The 16,872-nt window shown below is 37.0% G+C and overlaps 1 protein-coding gene across 1 annotated transcript; it reads right to left on the reverse strand.

The window, feature by feature from the left end:
• Positions 1–14,736: 14,736 nt before the first annotated feature.
• Positions 14,737–15,654, reverse strand: Tmem74 (transmembrane protein 74). The gene has a single exon (XM_076835396.1). It carries the CDS (start codon positions 15,652–15,654, stop codon positions 14,737–14,739), a length of 918 nt encoding a protein of 305 aa, XP_076691511.1.
• Positions 15,655–16,872: the final 1,218 nt, after the last annotated feature.

The following is a 16,872-nucleotide window of genomic DNA, read 5'->3' on the forward strand; positions in this document are numbered from 1 at the left end:
AAAGCTTCAGAGTGGGGCCACTATTAAAAATGAAAAGAACAACAGCTTTTAAACTAGAATGGCTTGGCACAGTGAGAAAAAGGTAGTAATTATTCGACTAGCCTGCTTCCTACTATAACTGGATAGAGGCCAACAATAAAACCAACTTCTCCGAGTGACTGTAGATCTCTGGGCAAACTGGAACAATTTTTGATTGTTAAACAGACACTTTGTTTTCCTATGACATGCATTATGACACAAAATCTAAACTCATAAAAAGCCCCAAAAGAAGAGGAAGGAAAACTGATGAAGTACAGTTCAGCACAAACAATGCCATCTCACTTCCAACTAAATTATTCATGGCAGCTATTTATATGGTGTAATTCCTATACTTACCTGACAATATGCTGACAAGTTCCTCCTACTATATTTTACTTGGTAGGCTTATTCAAGTCTCAGAAAAAGGCAAGAGGGTAGGGGATGCTTTCTTCTTAGAAAGTATTTAGATTATGTTTGTTATTTAAAGTTGAGGACACAAAATAATTACAGGAAGCAGTCTCCTCTGTGTGGCTCTTTTAGAGGATGAGCTTATAAATGTAATTAGGGGACAAACTGGGTCATCCAATCCTGTTTTATGACTTCATCCATCACTGACTCCCAGGCCTAGCCGGGACCTTGAGAGCCACCTTCTTTCCCAGCATGAAGACATGGCTGATACAGGAGAGAGCCATTGCCATTTTTATGGCCTCACTGAGAAGTACCCATATCTTCCCTTGTAACTCATTACACAGTAACAATCCTGCAAGTCAGAATAGCTTTCTTAATGGATAAATGACTTCTTCCTGTTGCATTTTTTAAAATCATTTTCTATTTCCTTAGTGAGGACAAAATAATTAATTTATGATTTTTATTAAAACTACTTTGTTTCCCAATTTAAATATCTTTTTTTACAATCACAGGATACTTAAATGCAGGGTTCCAATCTTGTTTTCAACACTCTCTATATGACCTCAGAGAAATTTTTTAAGCTTTGTGCTTCAGTTTTATTATCAATAAAGTTGAGGTAATGATAGCAACTACTTCACAGAGTTCTTATGATGATTACATTAAACATGAGTTAGTATTTATAAATCCCTTGAATTACTGCTGACATATCTGAAGAATTTTATAAATGTTTATTAAGGAATTTAAAACACATTTAGAAAATAAAAAAGAAAGACATTTAAAAATACAAAAGAAAAAACTAACAAAAAATCTCAGAGATAATACTTTATATTTTAATGTTTCTGTCTAATCTTAAGCATGTATAAATCACATATGTAGCTTGTAATTGGAAGGATACTATATTTGAAGAAAATATAAGAAAATATAAAAGACTCTGCATCATTGATTTCTTCACTTATTGCTAGTTTATGAGGATTTCTCAATAGCCTTAAAAATCTTTGAAAACTATGTTTAGTGATTTTTATAGCAATCCATTTTATGGGTCTATTGTTGAGCTATGAGGTTATTTTCAGTCTTTTATCTGATGTAGTAATAAATGTCTTCATAAATAATCTATTCATCTCTTTGAATATTTCTATTCTACATTTTCTTGAAGTAGGATACTTGGAAGAAAGGGTATTCTGGATTCTAGATGCATTTTATTGAATCATATTCCAGAAAGAAATGCTCCTATGAGGTAATATATGAGATAGCACCTTTTATAGCAACATTAAATATTGCTTTAAACAGGAAAAATGTTATAAAATGTTTGTGCTTTTACTAGTGCATTATAGTTACATATAATAGTTGAGTTCATTTTGACACAATCATAAATATATGGAATTTAATTGACTCTATTTCAGTCCTAGGTGACTCCTCTTTCTCCTCTTCCTTTCTCCCCCTGTTCCCCTCCTAGGTGACTCCTCTTTCTCCTCTTCCTTTCTCCCCCTGTTCCCCCTCCTCTACTCCACTGGTTTTCCTTTTATTTATTTTTAATTGGTTTTCTATAGATATACATAAAATTCACTGTGGTATATTTATATAAACCCACAGTGTGATTTTAAATTCATTCTGCATTTCCTCCCCTTTCCTGTTCCATCTCCCTCCCCCTTAATCTCTTTTTACTCCACTGATCTTCCCTCTATCTTTATGATAACTGATCCCTACCCCTTTCCCTCCTCACTTTGCTCTAGCCTCTCTATATGAGAGAAAATTATTCCATTAATCCTTGATTTTCTAAGTCTGTTTCATTTAGATTGGCATCCTCCGGTTCCATCCATCCACTGGCAAATGCCATATTTCATTCTTCTTTATGGCTGAGTAAAACTTCACGTGTGTGTGTGTGTGTGTGTGTGTTTATTTATACATCTTCTTAATCCATTCATTTACTAATGGGAACTTTGGTTCCATTACTTGGCTATTGTGAGATATTGTGGCTATTGTGAGATATTGTGGCTATTGTGAGATATTGTGAAGATTGTGAACATTGATGTGGCTGTATCACTATAATTTTAGTCCTTTTGGATAAATACCAAAGAATGTGATAGCTGGATCATATGATTCTATTTTTTAGGATTTTTTTTTTAATTTATATACTGTTTTCCAGAGTGGTTTTACGAATTTGCAGTCTGACCAACAAAGTAGGAATATATCATTTTCCCATCATCCTTGCCAACATTTACTGTTATTGGTATTCTTCATATTTGCCATTCTGACTGGAGTGAGATGAAATCTCAGCGTAGTTTTGATTTACATTTCCCTGATTGCTAAGAATGTTGAATAAAATGTTCTGAATTTGATGGTTACAAAGTACATAAGTTGAGGTGGGCGCAGTGGTGTACTCCTATAATACCAGCAGTTCGGAAGGCTGGGACAGGAGGATCGTGAGTTCAAAACCAGGCTCAGCAATGGTGAGGTGCTAAACAACTCAGTAAAACCCTGTCTGTAAATAAAAAATACAAAAAATGGGGATGTGGCTCAGGAGTTGAGTGACCCTGAATTCAATCCCTAGTACCAAAAAAAAAAAAAATCAGTTGAATATTTTAATTTTTTTGATTCCTCATTAGAGTGAATGTTTCTATATATTGAATATTAGAAACTAATATTTTTATCAGGTCATGAATTAGTTCTTGGCTATGCGAGTAGAAATCATAGTTCTTTCGTGTTTTTTCTTTTGGGTCATGCTATCTAACTTTGACCATGTTTTTGCTTTCTTCGGTTATTTTCTTATACTGAAAACCAGGGTAAGAGGTTGCATTAGCATTAAGACCAGATGCTTGTAGGTTTGATATAGTGGGAGAATTTTTATATTTCTATGCCAGTCACAAGCAATCATCATGAGGCTCTTATGAGTTAGTACTGATTTAGGTAATGTGAAGCTAAGGGGGGGACGGTGTGTGTTCTTGCCTTCCCACAGTTTAAAATCTAGTTAAGAAGAAAAAAAAGACTATTGCAAAAAACAATTAGTGATCAATAAAAGGCAGCCTGCAGTAAGTGGGTTGTGGATTCAGGTACTAAGTGCTATGGTCATTTAAAGAAGGAGATCAATGATGATATAAGTAATCATCATGAGGGGCACCTTGGCAGAAGGAAGGGCAGACAGTTCAGGTGAAAAGAGTTAGAGAAGTAGATCACAGCCTACTATAGATGGTAAGAGCATGGGTTTTTTGTAGGAAGCCTCAGCTCCGCTACTTACCAGCTTACCTGAATAAGCACATTAACTAGTCAGGCTTTCGGGGTCGGAATCCCACACTCTGTTGCTTATAAGCTGTGTGACCTTGAGCAAGTTAATCATTCTATAGTAACTTTGATTTTGTTCATTTCATTAGGATCACAAATGTACCTACTTACCTCACAGGATGGTCGTGGGAACTGTAGATGTGAAAACTGGGGCCCGGCAAATTATAATTGCTCAGGAGTGTTAGATTTTATTATTAATCTATTTAAGCACCAATTTAATAAATTTAGTAAGTTAGCTGTTAATATGACATACCAATGATTCTCTACCTTAATCGAAAACTGGGTGTTTGAGACTGGGCCAATTTGGCAATGAAAAGGAGAGAAAGAGACAGGAATTGCAAGTTTCCCCCTAAATCATGATACATAACTTTTATTTTGAAGGGGCGTGCTCAGCTTTTCCTTTGGGTCAGTTGATCGTTCATTACAGCCCCCACTCACAGACCTTTGTCTCCCTCAGTTTGAAGGTGAGAGCCTGGTTTTTCTCTGCAAGGTCCAGAGTCAGCTGTAATTTTTTTAAGGACCAAATTCAATACTATCATTAATATATCCTAAATAAAAGATGCAATTAACATTCCTAGAAATTGGAATTAAAATAGAAATGTTAAAATATCATTAAATTAAAAAGTACCATATTAATAGCACTAAAGAGAATAAAATAAGTTAGAAAAACCAGAATACTAATAGGAAGGTTTATATACAGATTCTTTTTTTGATATTCCTCTCTTCAAAAGGTGGGGAGTTAGTGAGTCCCACACTCCTGAACTGTGAAGTAGGTTTAGCAACTGTTTTAATGATTAGAATGTGGTAGATCTGACAGTGCATGACTTCAAAAACCTGGCCATAAAACACAGTGCAGTTTCCTCCTTTCCCTCTTGGATTCCTTTTTTGAGGGGAACTCAGCAGCCATATTGTGAAGAAACTCAGTAGGTCCTATGGAAAAATCCATGTAGTGAAGAATCAAATCAAGGCCTCTGCCATCAGCCAGCACGGACATGTCAGCCATGTGAGAGTGAGCCACTTTGGAATAGAATCCGTCAGTCCCAGTAAAAGCATTGAAACTCTAGCTAATATCCTGACTGAAACCTCACGAGTAAACACTGAGCTAAAACCACACAGCTAAGCTGATCTCAAATATCTGACCAACAGAATTGTGTGGGATGATTAAAGTTATTTTTAAGACACTAAATTTTGGGATGTTGATAGAAATTGAGATTCTTACCATGAGATACTTAATCCAGTTCTTCTGATAAAAAACTAGAGATTTTGATAAGCAGAAATGAATAAAATAATTAGAAAAAGCAAACATTGAACAGGTAATTAGCGATAAGCAGTTCATACCTTGCAGCAGAGAATGGCTAGCTATTCACTAAACCCATTTCTTCTGTTTCCTTGTTATAATGCTGTTTCCAAGACTCCTTTGTAGTTCAATGTGACAATAATATTGAGTGGTAGGTAACCAACTGGATGTGAAAATTTCCTACGAAATATTCCATGCTCTTTATCTATCTGCTAGATAGATATTAACAACCAGGGTGACCTTGAAAGCCACATGTTGATGAAATCAACCCAAATTTCTGAATAATTGTGGGACAGACAGCTCGCTAACCAGTGATTGAGGATTTACCATCATTAACATGACTTCTAAGTTCTTATATAGCTTCACCCATCTACCAGATTAGAGAGAAAAGTGAATAAAGTCATGCTGGTTTCTTAACCCAGTTCGGCCAGGAAGGTCCACACATCACTGTCTACATTCCTTTGGTGCAGAAAAGTCATTTGGATCCATCTAAATGAAATGATCTGATAATGCAGCCCTGGGTTAGGCTGCTGCTCTCCATCAACAACTCTACAAAGAAGATGGGACATGGATTTTTGGTGGATCTTCCCTGGTCTATCCATTCTTACAGAAGGAGTAGACTCAACCCCCAAGGAGGATGACTCAAAGATACATCCAGATAATGCTTTCAATTACAAATACAAGACCTCCAAAATATATCCGTGCATTTGCAATGTTTCTTCTTGTGATCTGGCAAACTGTAAACAATAACAACATAGTTATATTTCATGTAAAATATACATTGATGGAACAGGGATTTGGTGGCCACAAGAAACCTGGTGCCAGTAATTATTGGTCTATAAAAATGCTAAGACTTTGCCAGGCAGGCATTATTAGTCCTTCTACCTAGGAGTTAGGTAAATTCCTCAATTACGCCCATTCTGCTTTTAGGAAGGCACTCTTTTGTCCATGTTCTCTGAACCCTGACTCCCCACAGGACCATTTAAGCCTCTAGAATAATCATCCTTGTCTTTTAGTCCCTATGGACACATCTAAAATGGATATTCAGGAGCATGACTTCTTTGGGGGCTGTACAAATTTTTCAGACTGCTTCCTACTAGTATAAATTTTGAAGTTTATGGTGGGTTTTGTTTTGTTTTGAAGGGCTCAAATAGTCAAAGGCTCACTTCTTTGGCAATGAACTTCCCTAAGAAACTGGCTTTTGCACCCCTGTTTTCCATTAGTTCCATGTGTCAATAACCAGGCTTAAATTTTTCCACTTCTATCCTGAATTCCTTTGCTTCCTGACCCCTGCATGGCACCTCTTAGATTAGTGCTCTTTTGAGTTATCCAAAACAGCTCTCTTTAGGATGTTTTTTGATATCTGGCTTCAAGTTTTTCTCAGCCTCATCTCTCAACTGTTTAGGGTCCAGCACCTGTCTTTTCCCAGCCGTGTTTCATCTATTAGCAACCAGGACATTCTTTCCTGAGCTCATCATTTGTGTAAGGTACAGCTCAAGGTAGGTCCTGGCTCTACCCTTTTCTTGATCTGGTACTCTGGTTTCTCTGCTATGGATCCACTTGGCAGCAGAGGGCATTGCTGAATATGCCATTTAATTATAAAATGAGTTCGATTTTTAGCAATTGTTCTTGATGTCATTTGGATTCCGGAGCAGTTTTTGCTAATTTGGCAGAATATGGGCAAGGTTACACAAAATTCAAAGATAAACTCAATTTAAGCATGTGAACTCTACTGTCTGCATAAATGGAAGATGAATCATCTTTTGCCAGAGTATATCACTAAATAAAAATCTGTGTAAGTTTTAACACTATAAGTGTAAAAGGGAAGGAAAAGGAGAAGAATTATTATTTTAACCAAATAAAAGGACTTTGTTGGAATCTTCTATGTTAAAAGCTCTTCCCATTCAAAATATAACTGAGCATGTTAATGACTAGAACTATGATAAATCAAGGTCTGGAGGATTATGGTACAAATTATATGTACACTGTATTCCACAATTAAGCAAAAGACAGTTTTCCACATTGTTTTCTGTCCTATAAAGGCAAATGTAAATTTCTTTCTTGGAGGGATTTGTCCATGATGGTGGAATTACAGGATATGCAACATGATGATGAGGATAAAGAAGATGATTATAATAATGACAAAGAAGGAAAGGGAGAGAGGAAGGCACAGAAAAGGAGAGGGAGGAAAGGGAAAAGGAGGAGGACAGAAGGAAAGGAAGAATAAGTAAGATGGGAAAGCAGAATGGGAGGAGGATGGTGATGAATAACTACTTATAATGTCCAAAATCTGATTTTGGTCAAGCAGTAATCAACACGGACTGACGATCCCAAGTACATTCCAAACCCACAATTCTGCCATTACAAAGCATCCCACAGAGATAATGGTAGCTCTACTGAGGGAACATTAGATGGGATTCTGTCTTAGGCTTCCTGTCATTTTTATTTCTTAAGTTTCTTCAGCATTCTGCAATACAGACGGTATTATCCTTGTGTTACAGATGAAGACGCTGTGGCTCAGATAGCATTCAAACTTGGAAGTCATTCGTTTTCCTGGTTCTGAAGCCTTTATGGTGCCATGTACTATAAAGATTCCGCAAGACACCACGCATGAAAGCAGAATGTCTGGCAGATAGTATAGCTTTCTCTCCCCTCCTGGACTCTTGATGGAGACTCCCTAAGTTTCCCATACACCACATACACTGTGCACATAAGAAGAAAACTACACTTTCTTTCAAGATCCAAGATGGATCCAAGATCTATCAGTATAGGCTTACCTCAGTAGTGGCAGAAAATGAGATGGCTGGAAGGTTTTATATTTTGAATTTGTTTTCATATTTTGAGAAAACACCATACTATCTAAAATTAAAATTCAGTATGATTACAGAAAGGTTTTATTTCTCAAATCACATGACTGTTATCTAATTTTGTAAAACAAATACAAAATAAAATAGCCAATATAAATTAATCTTCATAAAAAAGATAATACTCCCTCTAATTTTGAATAAATGTGGGTTTTCAATAAGAGAGTCCTAGGCTTTCTTTATCCACTGCTTTAGTTATATACCTTTGGGCAGTCATGTAATATTTGTCAGCTTCAAACTTTTACTGTTAGCATGCAGATTATACACTTGCTTTTCATGAATGTGTTGAGAATTAAATGAGGCAAGGTATAAATGGAAAAATACATATTAAGGACTAAAAAAAAAAAAAAAATAAGTACTTCCTCTTGTCCCTGAGCTAAAAGCATAGGTGTTAGCTCAATCTCCTATTTTTTTTGTGATTAAAACTATATAATAAAATCATATAGGTAATCTTAAGGTGAGTTGTGATAATTTCTCTATTTTAAATGAAGAACTAGGAAATTATGCCTTTCTTGTAAAAATGGTTAGAATTGTTTTGTCCCCAGTATAAAATTATTACATTGATCAAGTGCTTATTATAGAACATAAGGATAAGATGCTTGAACAAAACAAAGACCTTAGAAATTATGGTAGTCATTAAGTGTCATCTGGCAAACAGTTCCAACTTCCGATTTCACGACACATGTCTTGCATGGGGCTAATTTGTCTTGGCTACTTAATTTTGAGTCAGTGCAGTGCCTGTTTGAGACCTTTCAGATTCTCTTCTCCCTGTAGCTTAGCAACCAGCAACAATTTTAAAAGGTACTTGGTCCTGAAAGCATTCTTGTTGACCTACAAGAGTCATATAGGGACAGCATGGAATTATTATTATTTCACTTGAATTATCAGAGATAGTTAAAAAAAAAACACAAAGGACTTCAAGCCAAAACTATATAAAGACATAACTAGGTTTTCTTCCCTTGTAATATATATGAATCTTGATTCAATTTTTGTTTTATAAGGTGGAACAATATATGAAGTCTCTCACTTCCAATTGTCTTTTTACAGAATTCTTGACTGAGACAGCACTTACACATAACGATGAAATTCCACATAATAATATAAATTGTGTGCATTCCTCAAATAAAAATGGAGATCAAAATTGGATTAAGAGAAGACTAAGAGCATGGGCATACACTCATTCAATATTTGGTTCTCACCTAAAGGCATTCTAGATTTTTAGACAAGTGATTTCTTAAAAAGTACCTATTCACATATTTTTATCCATATCTTGGAATTCACACTCTATGTTCAGTACTGAATAATTTAGAGAAATCCAAACAGCTTTGACTGTATCATACATAAAAGCAATAAATACATAAATAAGGCATAGTTTACACTGTTTCATAATATGATAGCAAAAAGAATGATATGGTAGAATTGAGGGTGTTAGTTTAAATGCTTTTCACACAGATAATTTCATACCTAATTTTAAAAAGAGCAAATTTGCATCAGATTCAGATTTTAATAAAGGATAACAAACACAATAAAAACATCTTAATAAATAGTTTTATTTTTAAATGACATGATGCACTTGCTATTAATATACAAAGCATCAGATGCCATAAGAAAAAGCTTAAAAGCTTGATAATCGCTGCTTATAATATCAAAAAGCAAACAAGCAACACCAAATTATTTTTGTTTGGCAAGAAAAGGAGAATTAAAAACACAACAAGAACCACAGAGTAAAACCTCTAAATACAACCTAAAGGAATTACCCATCTTTGCCTTCTTACATGACATTTGTTTGAAGCCTGGGTAGAAACCATAAAGGTGGCAGTGGGGACACAAGGCTGGCTGTTCCTGAAACAGGAGAGTTAGTAAAACTTGGAGCAAGGGAATATGCTGCCCATATTTCCCTATAATAAAATCATAATTCATGTTAAAATAATTTTGAATATGCCACAGTTACATGACTTTGAAATTAAAAAAAAACCCAAAACCTCAGTAAACATTTCTGGGATGCTGTACAACCAAAATAGACTTATATAATTATGACATCTCATTCCGAGGTTGACTCCAAATTCTTCATTCATGACCTGTGAAAGGACTCTTGTTCTTATAGTCAACATTAAGGCATACCCAATTCCTATAAGAAAATTATTCTAACAATTGCTTTGGGATATTAAAGTTCCATGACTATGAAATATATCCTACATACATGGACATGTGCACACAAACTTGCACACTAGCAAACATAAACCACTAGCAAACATAAACCACAAGTATACTCTTACGTGTAAGCCACAGATTTTTTGAAATCAGTTTTACATGTTTCAAACAACATCTTTTTACTGTGTCGATGCCATAGTCAGACAATTGACTTCCCAAGAAATATGTTCATTTTCATGCGTTAGAAGAGAACATTATAGAATACTATGTAGACCATAAAATGATACAGCTAAAACTCAGTTGAATGACGATGTGTTAATTCTCTGTCTTATGAACCTTTATACACTGGGAAAAGCCAGTGAGATTTCATTTAATTCTTCTCATCATAGTCATTCTTTATGTCCAATTCCAGGAAAGGTTAAACCTATTACAGAGAACTATAAGAATCTGTCTTATCCCTTTGCTGCTGTGGAATCTAGTTGATGTATTAAATCTTGCTGTAGCAGGTGAACCATTGGCTAAGATTGTTAATCTCTTGTCAGACCATATTTTCTGGTGGCAGCATTAATTACTACAATAGAATCTGACCTTCAGGCTGAGAAATCTTCTCCTAACAGATAAATAGAATGCTTTTTAAAAAAATGTTAGATGATGAATCCAGGTTTTTGTATTACTTACCATTGATCATGTGAAAGATGAAGCCCAAAATGTTCAAATGTAACTGTTTAGAATTTCTGCCTGTAACAAAGTAAAACAAAACAAACAAACAAAAAAATAGAGCCACTTGGGCTTTTCTTCTATAGACCTTGATTCTTTTTATTTTTTGTACCAGAGGAACCCAGGAGTGCTTAACCACTAAACCACATCCCCAGCCTTATTTTTTTTAATGTTTTAAATTTTGAGAAAGGGTTTCACTAAATTGCTTAGGGCCTTGCTAAGTTGCTCAGACTGGCTTCAAATTTTCGATCCTCCTCCCTCAGCCTTCCACATCATTGGGATTACAGGCATGCACCACCAAGCCCAACTAGACTCTTATTTTCGATTTTCAATAAGTATAGGGCCCACTCATTTGATATTACCCTATGGTGCAAAGAGAAGGCTCAAATAATCCGGGTGGGAGAGTCTCTCTGTCTATACTTGTGCCTTGAAAGATATGAGTTGAGTTCCAATTGAGTATAAGGAGGGTGGACTCATATTTTAATCTGACAGAAAAGCTTATGATGAAAAGACCAAGTATACCTAAGTAGCATAGAATTAGGGGACACAGCAGACATGTGAGTAAAAGTACCTTTGGCTACCAAAAACTTTATGGTTCACAGCCGTTCTGCAAACCTCTAAACCACAAATCAACTATGCAGTAAGGAACCTGGAAAGAAGACATTCTTTTTTTTTTTTTTTCAATATTTTTTAGTTGGTAATGGACCTTTATTTTATTTATTTGTATGTGGTGCTGAGAATTGAACCCAGTGCCTCACACATGCTAGGCAAACGCGTTACCACTGAGCCACAACCCCAGTCCCGTGGAAAGAAGACATTCTTCATACAGAAGACCAGTATACAGTTTGCTTTAGGAGCTCCCAACGGCTGACTCCCAATTGCAAAGAAAACTCTTTGTAAACTCTACCACAAACAGCTTAAGGTGTCCTATTTTAATGGTTTATTAAAAATATCATGAAGCTTAAACTGTCCATAAGCAGCATACAGATTCCAATAGTAAAGAGAAAGGCAGCTTTCTTTCTGGTCCTCACACTGTTGGAACATACTGCTAAAGGAGAAACTGTCTTATTAAGATAAGGACGATGACTGAGTTAAGACTTCTAAACCCAGGTAAATAAATTCAAGGCCTAGGACCTATGAAAGTTTTGTTTTTTCAGGTCTAGCAATAAAAACTTTCATCGATAACAACCAGCACCATGTTGAGGAGATAGATATAAGGTCATAAATCTTCATGAAGAATCTGAGACTAATACTATAACTCTTGTCAGTTCAATGTCTGCAACATTTCTCACCTAGTCTAGCTTAAGTACTTCTAGCACAAAAAACACTCTGTCAGGTTGGAACCAACTGTCTATTTAGTTACGGGCTTTTCTTTGCTTGTGTGACCTTCATTTTAAGTTCAAGTAATCTTTTTCTGGAATGTAGGCACTGACAGGATGGAAGAGAGCAACAAAAAGAGAATACCTGGGGAAAGCTGAGGAGGCAATTATCTGAATTATGTCCACACAGTCTAAAGGAGTCATCCAGATGATTTTCTGAATTCGTCCATTTTGATGAAGAAGTCTGCCTTCATAAAAGTAGAATCTTAAAAGTGATGTGTTCTCAATACACGAGCAGATATAAATAATGTTGAAATAAGCATTTACTTACTAATTTCCAATTTTAAGTTTGAAGGAAAATTAAACTTCTCAGAAACAAAGAAATATAACTGGTTAGTCTTTTTACCTCTTCCCCTTGAGTATATTCTTTTCCCAAATAGCCTTTTTTTTTTAAAAAAAAAAATTGCCTTTAGACCACATTTATATAATTTAGTAGCATGGCAAGATTCATTAAATAGTTCCAAGTCAGCTTTCACTTTTTTTCCTTTATCATCGATTTTATAGAATTGAAAAGACTTCTTCACACTTGATTCTCAAACTCATACTCCATCAAAAACTGAAAATTGGGCCACAAATTAATTCAGTTCAATTTACTATTTGTCAAATTAATCCTCTTACCAACAAATAAAAACAAAACTCAGTTGATCTCACTTAGCTTCTTCTATGAATAAACATGGAGATTTTAAAAGGTATTTTAAGTGCTTTCTTAAACACAGCTCAGACCAACTCGCGCCTCCAAGTGGATTATTCCCTTCTTGCCTAAACATCATTGAAAATGGCTCAAGTGGGTTAGAACAGGACAATTTATAAAACTCCAGAATGTAAAATTGATACAGCTGGTAAGGTGACCTCAACACAAACCATGACAGGAAAGCCACAGGAAAACAAAAAATTTTCTCAAAGAGCCCAAAGAACCAATAATTTTCACCAATTCTTTTACCTACCTGTTTTCTCTCATCCTCTTTTTCCCATTTCACCTTAACCCTTTATAATACACAATGTACTTCACTCATCAATCTGACATCAACAAGAGCTCATCCACAGAAACATCCTGACTCTCACACTTTGCCCCTGAAGTTATCCGTGTCTTACAGTCTTCAACAACACAAATTTCAGGTGTTAAAATTAGCTGGACTTCAGAAGCTAACAAGAAATCACTTCCTCATCCTCTCAGTCCTGTATTCTCACACGCATTCCCAGCTCCAGTCCTCTTTAGGATGACTCCAATGATCCTCCTAACACTCAAATAAAAGTTACAACTTCTACAGCAAGAGGTGGGGAACACTCAAGGAACAATCATGCAATGCAAGATATACCTGAGGCTGCACACTCCATCACCTTCCTGAACAACTGCCATACAGAGGCAGAGTGTCAATGTGGAGACTGGGTGTGTGTTTTGCAAAGTTGTGGCCACACTGCCCTTCATGCCTCTCACAGACCAGGTACCTTGCATTTTGAGACCCCCAGCACAATTACTGGGGGCCTCAAATATAAGGTGCTCAGAATGATGGCTAGACCTTTGCTAGGAGACAAATTCTGGTGATGAGAACAGTTTCCACTGAATGGGTGTTTTGTTCTTTCTCTTTCCATTGTGATGTTTTTGGCTGCGGGTTTAATGACTCCTGAGGCGATGATGACTTGTTCTAAGTAATACAGCCTGCCAGGCACAGTACCCAAGGATCCAGCTGGAATTGTACTGGAAGTTTGCTCCAGATAACAATAGTGTATCACCTGGGAGCAAGTCAGATTCAATGGTGACCCAGACCTGTCTAGAAGTTAGGTGTCTGGAGATGCATTTAAAAAGTCTCATGTTCTGCCTCTCTAGTGTGAGAGCAAGCAAAGACTTCAAAAGCACAGGTATTAGGATGATGGCAACACTAGAAACAGAAAATAAAATTTATAATAATTTTATTTCAAGGAAAATGGCATGTGACACTGGTGAATATCTGGCATTAACACTGTGGGTTAACCTCCCCTTAGTCTTATGATGATTTATATAGTTTTTATTAGAAAGTTTATCCCAATGATGTATGTAGTTGCCATTTCTGAATACAGGAATAATTTTAAATTTGACATTTTTATATTTCTTAAAATAACCAACATCCTCAAGCTTCATAATATTCACATCCCCAAATCTGTATTTTTACTGTCTAGACAAATTACAGTAAGAAAACTTCAGCAAGAAAATGAATAAGCACCTTTGAGAATTAAATGTTAGCCTTATTATGTGATTAGTGCTTATTTTTCACAAAATCGGTTGCCAACTGATCCCATGATATGAGGGACCTCCTGGTACCCAAAGAATAATATCCTATATTTGTGTAAAAGAAATCATTTGTATATTGGGTCATTAGAAGCACTTTGCTATAGAAGTAGAAGTTCATAGCCATTAAAGATTAGTTTACAGCTCTCAGAAAGATAGGGATAGCTGGTTGTGATTTCTTAAGCAATTTACATAGTTTTTCTTCTAAATAGAAGCAATGCAAAACACTCACTGACTACTGGTTTAAGAAATAAACTTTTCTGGCTGGGCAAATAAATTGCACTGTTAATTTTGAGGAGGAAAAAAAACCACCTTTTTTTCTTATAAAATGCCAAGGCAATCTCAAGGAATCCATAATCACAATTAACTCTGCACAGTGAGAGCATCTTCTTCTACCAAGGACAGCTCCAGGGTATTTTCATTAGTGCTGGTTTTCATCCTGAAGTTGAAAGAACCATAGAGTTTTGCAGATTCTTTAGAAGATGCAAATCTGTTTCGACGATACAGCTCCCCCTTCCACATAGACATCATTAACAAACAAGACAGAACAACCCCCCCAAGTGTGAGGAGGCAGAGCCCAGCAATCACACAGCGGTCCAGATGAGCCCCCAGCCTTGCACTCTCCTTCTCTAGACGTTCCATCTCCCTGGCTGCCACGCTGTTAGGATCCACTGTCACCTCTCGTGGGACAATGTAAGAAATGATCACCAGCAAAATGCCGGTGACCAAGAACAAGATGGCGCTGATGAAACCATAGTCAATTGATTTCCCTGAAGATGTGACTTCTGAACTGGTGTCATCTTCATCTTCGGAGATCAAGGATATGGCAGCCTCATGAGACCATTCACTTGGATTTCCCCAGCCAAGGTCTTCAGGATGATTACTACCTTTTGCTGAAGGGGACCTCCGGTTCCGCTGCTCCAAGTTGACATTCTCATCCACATAAGTAAAAGATGTTTCTAATTCTTGGCTGCAGCAGTTGCAGACTTTCCGTTCTGTTGTTATTTGGTTGTTCCCTGAGTCAAGGGGTCCTGGTGGGAAGAAGTTTGGCTGAATAACACTGTCTTGCAGACAGGAGGAAGGAGATGCTGGAGAAGGGCTATGTCTAGACCCTTCCATCCCAGATAATCTTGGTGTAGACGTACAGTGTTTTTGACAGCAAAGAGCAGCCCTGATGGCTGCTACATCTACAGGGTCACCAGGAAGCCCTCCTGAACTATGGTCCATGGCATCACACAGGTCTGCCTGGCTGCTCTTCTTAGAAAGGTAATGGAGCTCCATGGGAGCTAGTTAAATATCCCCCAGCAGCTTCTAGAAATTCTGCCAACAGCAACAAATTTAGGTAAGAACCCAAAATGAATTAAGATCGTACTGCCAGGAGTGCTGCTTCTAAAGTCCCCATTTTCTTTGCAGCCCTGGCTGTCAGCACCTTAGCCCCAGTTCCTCCTAAAAGGGGCAAAAGAAGGGAAAGAGAGTCCCAAGTAGCACAGAAGTATGAAAAGGGCAAATCTTCTCACTTGCTACAGGGGTTAACACTGAGAAACTTAGGTCAGGGTAGAAAAGGAGCACTGAGGAAGTGGCAGTGTCTCTGGAAAAAGCATACTGCTGTCACCAAGCCAAATTTATCCAAGGACTCACACATTCCTGTGACAGGATCCCTCAAATGAGGAGTCAGGTTTCCTGCAGAAAGACACAAATGAGAAAGACAGGGGCCCTTTTTAAGAGCTGCTGAATTTCTGGAGGACTTGGGGAAGCACAGATTTATTAACAATTCAATTAGATTGCATGTTTACACTCTAGTTCAGAACACATTCTGGTATCTGGTACAGATTAGCTTTAAGAATATATATCCCTATCTGTTGAGTTCCATTGTAGAAGGGGCTCAGCATGTTTGACTCAGTTAACTCTGAAGTGGGTGAAAAGACTGGCTTACTTTGCCACCTCTTCCAACCTTACACTTCATATATCCAATAAGTAAGTCACAGGCCCCAGGCCCTATATTTATAAGATCACATGGTGCTTGTTCATGTACTTCCACTCTGCCCCATCCCCTTGCGGGTAATATGTGCTGGTCCCCAAAGTGTGTAGATCACACACTGCACTGTGATCCTTGCAAAAAATGCCATGAGCTAGCCCACTCCTACACACACACACACACACACACAGCCTGCGTGTCTGCTCTTCCTGTATACTGCACCTCAGTGGGAGAGTTTCTTCTCCCTCCCCTACAATTTGCTAACAGACAAGCACAAGAAACTGATCATCCAGAAATTTTTACAAACCCAATCTAAAAGTAAAATAAATGACAAATGGTAAGCCCACAGAGTTCTGTCCGGCAAATAGGTGAGAAGATATTTCCTAGAGTATCTGGAAGTTTACATCCATGACATTCCCTCACCTCTGCTGCACCATAGAACCTTTGAGGGACAGAACTTTGGGCAGAAAGCCACCTGTCCATCTTTCTCTTGTCTCTATCACCTTTCTGACACACAATAACTC

This window comes from Callospermophilus lateralis, chromosome 16, assembly GCF_048772815.1.
Source record: "Callospermophilus lateralis isolate mCalLat2 chromosome 16, mCalLat2.hap1, whole genome shotgun sequence".
NCBI classification, from domain to species: domain Eukaryota; kingdom Metazoa; phylum Chordata; class Mammalia; order Rodentia; family Sciuridae; genus Callospermophilus; species Callospermophilus lateralis.

What these genes read in the sequence shown, in the direction of transcription:
- Tmem74 (XM_076835396.1), bottom strand. Translation starts at nt 15,654, where the DNA reads ATGGAGCTCCATTACCTTTCTAAGAAGAGCAGCCAGGCAGACCTGTGT.